The sequence below is a fragment of the Sceloporus undulatus genome, chromosome 2 (assembly GCF_019175285.1).
Source record: "Sceloporus undulatus isolate JIND9_A2432 ecotype Alabama chromosome 2, SceUnd_v1.1, whole genome shotgun sequence".
NCBI lineage: Eukaryota > Metazoa > Chordata > Lepidosauria > Squamata > Phrynosomatidae > Sceloporus > Sceloporus undulatus.
Window position 1 is genome coordinate 17,478,961 of NC_056523.1, and position 3,594 is coordinate 17,482,554.

The 3,594-nt window shown below is 44.5% G+C and overlaps 1 protein-coding gene across 1 annotated transcript in view; it reads right to left on the reverse strand.

Moving 5' to 3' along the window:
* Window positions 1-2,358: 2,358 nt before the first annotated feature.
* The window catches only part of LOC121920280 (valine--tRNA ligase-like), a 34,402-nt gene continuing 33,166 nt past the window's right edge, over window positions 2,359-3,594 (reverse strand). Inside the window, exon 29 of the mRNA XM_042447408.1 lies at window positions 2,359-2,367. Coding sequence (XP_042303342.1) covers window positions 2,359-2,367 — 9 coding nt within the window. The remainder of the gene's footprint in view (window positions 2,368-3,594) is intronic.

Consider the following 3,594-nt stretch of genomic DNA (forward strand, 5'->3'; position numbering starts at 1 on the left):
AAGCTCCTGGGTCCTGCTTTTTGCACAGCCCTATCTGGAAAATGGGGGGGAAGGTAACGATTGAGCAGGGCTGATGGGAATGGATGGTGTAGGCCAGGACGAAGGTGTGTCTTGCTGGAGCAGAGAGAAACACACCCCAGGAGGGAGGTTTGCAAGCCCTTGTTGCGTCCTCCAGGAGAGAGGGGTGAGTGACCTTACTTGCAACCCACCAAAGACCTAATAATATCGTAATATAATAAGTGGGGAGGGGGACAGTGCTTGCAAGGGGCAAGATTTCTGCATAGTCCTTTTCCTCTTCTCTACCTTCTGTAAATGCATTTCATACAATTGCTGCTGGCCTTGTTTGGGGTTTGTTACTAGCTTGCTTGCTTATTATTCCAGTCCAGGTTTCCTTTTTTGCTCAGGGTTCATCTCCTCTTAAACATGCTAGTCCTCAAGGGGTTCCATTCCAGAAAAGTGGGTAATCAGGGCTCCTTTTAGGGCTGCATTTGTTTTGGGTTGCAATCTCCCGTTTGACACCCCTTTAACTGCCATGGCTCCATCCTGTGGAATCCTGGGAATTGTAGTTCTTGTGGCACTGAAACTCTGTGATAGAAAAAGCTAAATAATTTGGTGTTGTTGACCCTACTTTAACTGCCACTCATAGCTCCATCCTCTGGAATCCGGGAGTTGTAGTCATTGTGGCACCTGAGTATTGACAGAAAAAGCTAAATAAAACTACCGGGCTCCATCCTCTGTGACTCGGGAATTGTAGTTTGTTGTGGCACCACAGCTCTCTGTTAGAAATAGCTAAAACATCTCACACAACTACACATTGCAGAATTTCTTAGCTTGGGTCCCAAGTGCCTGAAAATTCTGGCTGCATCTGCACTGGAGAATGAATGCGTTTGATTCCACTTTAACCGCATGGCTCCTCTTATGGGATCTGGGGAATTGGTAAGTTTGTTGTGTGCACCAGAGCTCTCAGACAACAGAATGGTAAGTGTCTCACTAAACTACAAATCCCAGAATTTTCGTAGCATTGAGCCATGGCAGTAAAGCGCGGGTCATACTGGCTTATGTCTGCCAGTGAGGATGCAGCCTGTACTGAACCACTAGCTATATGCCGATGTGGAAACCTGGAGACCGTTAGGTTCATGTGGCCACAGGGCACTCTCTTTGGACAGAGACAACAGTCTCACACAAAACTCCACACTCCCAGAGATTTCAGGGGCTTGAGTCAAAAAGTCCTCCCAAAAACCATGGCTATGCAGCTGCCTGCCGGTAAAATTAATACAGTTTTGAACTCACTTTACATTGGCCATGGCTGCAAATGTTATGGAATGCTGGGATTTGTAGTTTGGTTGAGATAATTAGGCATTCTTTCCTGCTTTCATGAGACCCTTTGGTGGCCACAAACAAAACTACAGTTCCCCAAGAATTCCATAGAAGGAAGATGGAGCCAAGCAGCAGTTAAAGTGGTGTCAAACTGGATAGTTCTGCAGTGCAGATGCAGCCCTAGTAAAACACCCTGTGTCGTGAATCTGGTGTCAATGCAAACAAGAGGTGGAAATAAATAATAGAGTCTTTTCCACAAGGAAATGGTGACGACGCCTTTGGGTAGGAGCTGGCTGGGGAGATAAATAAGTGGTTTGTTGTGAGATTTCTATGACCTGAAGGGAGTGCACCTCAGGTGCTGCAGTATTGAGCACAGGTAAGTTTTCCAGGTGTCTCTGAAAATAAGGAGATGGTAGTTCACAGGTTTCTTGGCATGTTTCATCCGAAGGGGTTTGCCATTGCCATCCTCTGAAGCTGAGAGAGTGTGACTTCCCCAGGGTCATCCAGTGGGTTTCTATGGCCAAGCTGGGATTTGAACTCTGGTCTCCAGAGACATAGTCCAATGCTCAAACCACTACACCATGCTGGATCTTCATCTCATGTGATGTATTCTCTGACAATTGTGGGTATGTCCAGTCTGAATGAAGTAAGTCCTTCCTGAAATCCTCATAAATGGACCTCCTAGGACTGCTGCAGCCCATTGGGTTCCTGTTTAACTTCTTCCAATACAGTTCCTTCCTTAGAAACCACATTAGGCTTCACTTGGATAGAATCAATTTTCAAAGGCCTGCTGGAATCAGGGTGACCAGATGCCATAACAAGGCACTGCAAAACGTAGGGCATTCAAGAAAAATGTAAGACATGACAAAACAAAAGCTAAAAACACTCAGCACTTTTATATGAATGCAAATTAATGCTTCTTAGTTATACTGAAAATGGAGAACATTTTGAAATGCTTGGGCAGAAGGCTGAAATGTAGGACATCTCCTGGAAAAGGAGGATGTGTCTGGTCACCTGCCACCACAAAGACAGAGTCTCACTCTAACCTCTCTGAGAAAAGAGGGTGAAGGGACAGAGAAGAGGTTATCCAGAAGATCCCAAAACATGGGCTGTTTCCTACAAGGGAATGTGTGTGTGCCTTCACGTTACCTGTCGACTTATGACGACCCCATGAATTTAATAGGGTTTCCTTAGGCAAGAAATATTTAAGAAGTGGCTTTTCCAGTTCCTTCTTTTGAAATAGAGCCTACAGAACCCAGTATTCATTGGTGGCCTCCCATCCAAGTTACACTCATCCCTCCACATGCTCTGGGTTTAGGGACACAGGACCCCCGTGAATGTGGAAAGACCGAAAATAACAAAAATGCCATGTTTTTACCCAAGAGGACACATCTCTAGGAATCTCTAGGTCCTCCAGTTCAACTCTGTGGTCAATATCTGCCAGACACTGACCATAGAACTGCGCTGGAGGAGCTACAAAGGCCTAGTAGAGTCTTCTCTCTAGGAGTCTCTAGGTCATCCAGTGCAACTTGTAGTTAAAGTAGGCTGCAGAGTTGCACTGGAGGACCTAGTTATTCCTAGAGAGAACATACTAAATCCACGAATAATCAAACCCGCAAATAGAGAGGGAAAAGTGTGCTAACCAGGGCTGATCCTTCTTAGCTCCCAAGATCAGAGGGGAACTGGTGCCTTTTGGATTCAGGCTGTGTCTTGCTTATCCTGAATCCCAAAATATTGCAAAATTATCATCCACACAGATGGGCAATGATAGTGACCCCTTTGCTTTCTGATGGTTCAAACATTTTTATTCAGGCAAGCATTTTTTATTATGATAGGGTGGCCTATATGGAGGGTGTGTGTGTTTTTTAAAACTTTCATATCTTTTTGGGTAAACTTTATATTGTTTGAACCAAATGGTTTTTATCTTATAAGCCACCATGGGTCCCTTCCTGGGAGAAAGGCAGCATAGAAATGAAAGAAACAAATTCAATGCATCTGAGGAAGTAGTCTGGAGTCTACTATTTCTTTCAGGTCCCAAAGGTGCTACAAGATCTCTCTACGTAATCAGATAAATTCAGTGTCACACAGACTTTGTTTCATGCACATAATTATTCCAAATACAGTGTGCAAAATTATCTTCAGGCTGTGTGTATAAGGAATAAATGTAACATAAATGGGTTTGGAAAGGCACAGGTGTGCTAGTCTGGAGACTCAGTCTGCAAAGGGATCTTGTAGCAACCTTTGAGAGTCACTAGCCCTTATCAGATGAGTGTGGAA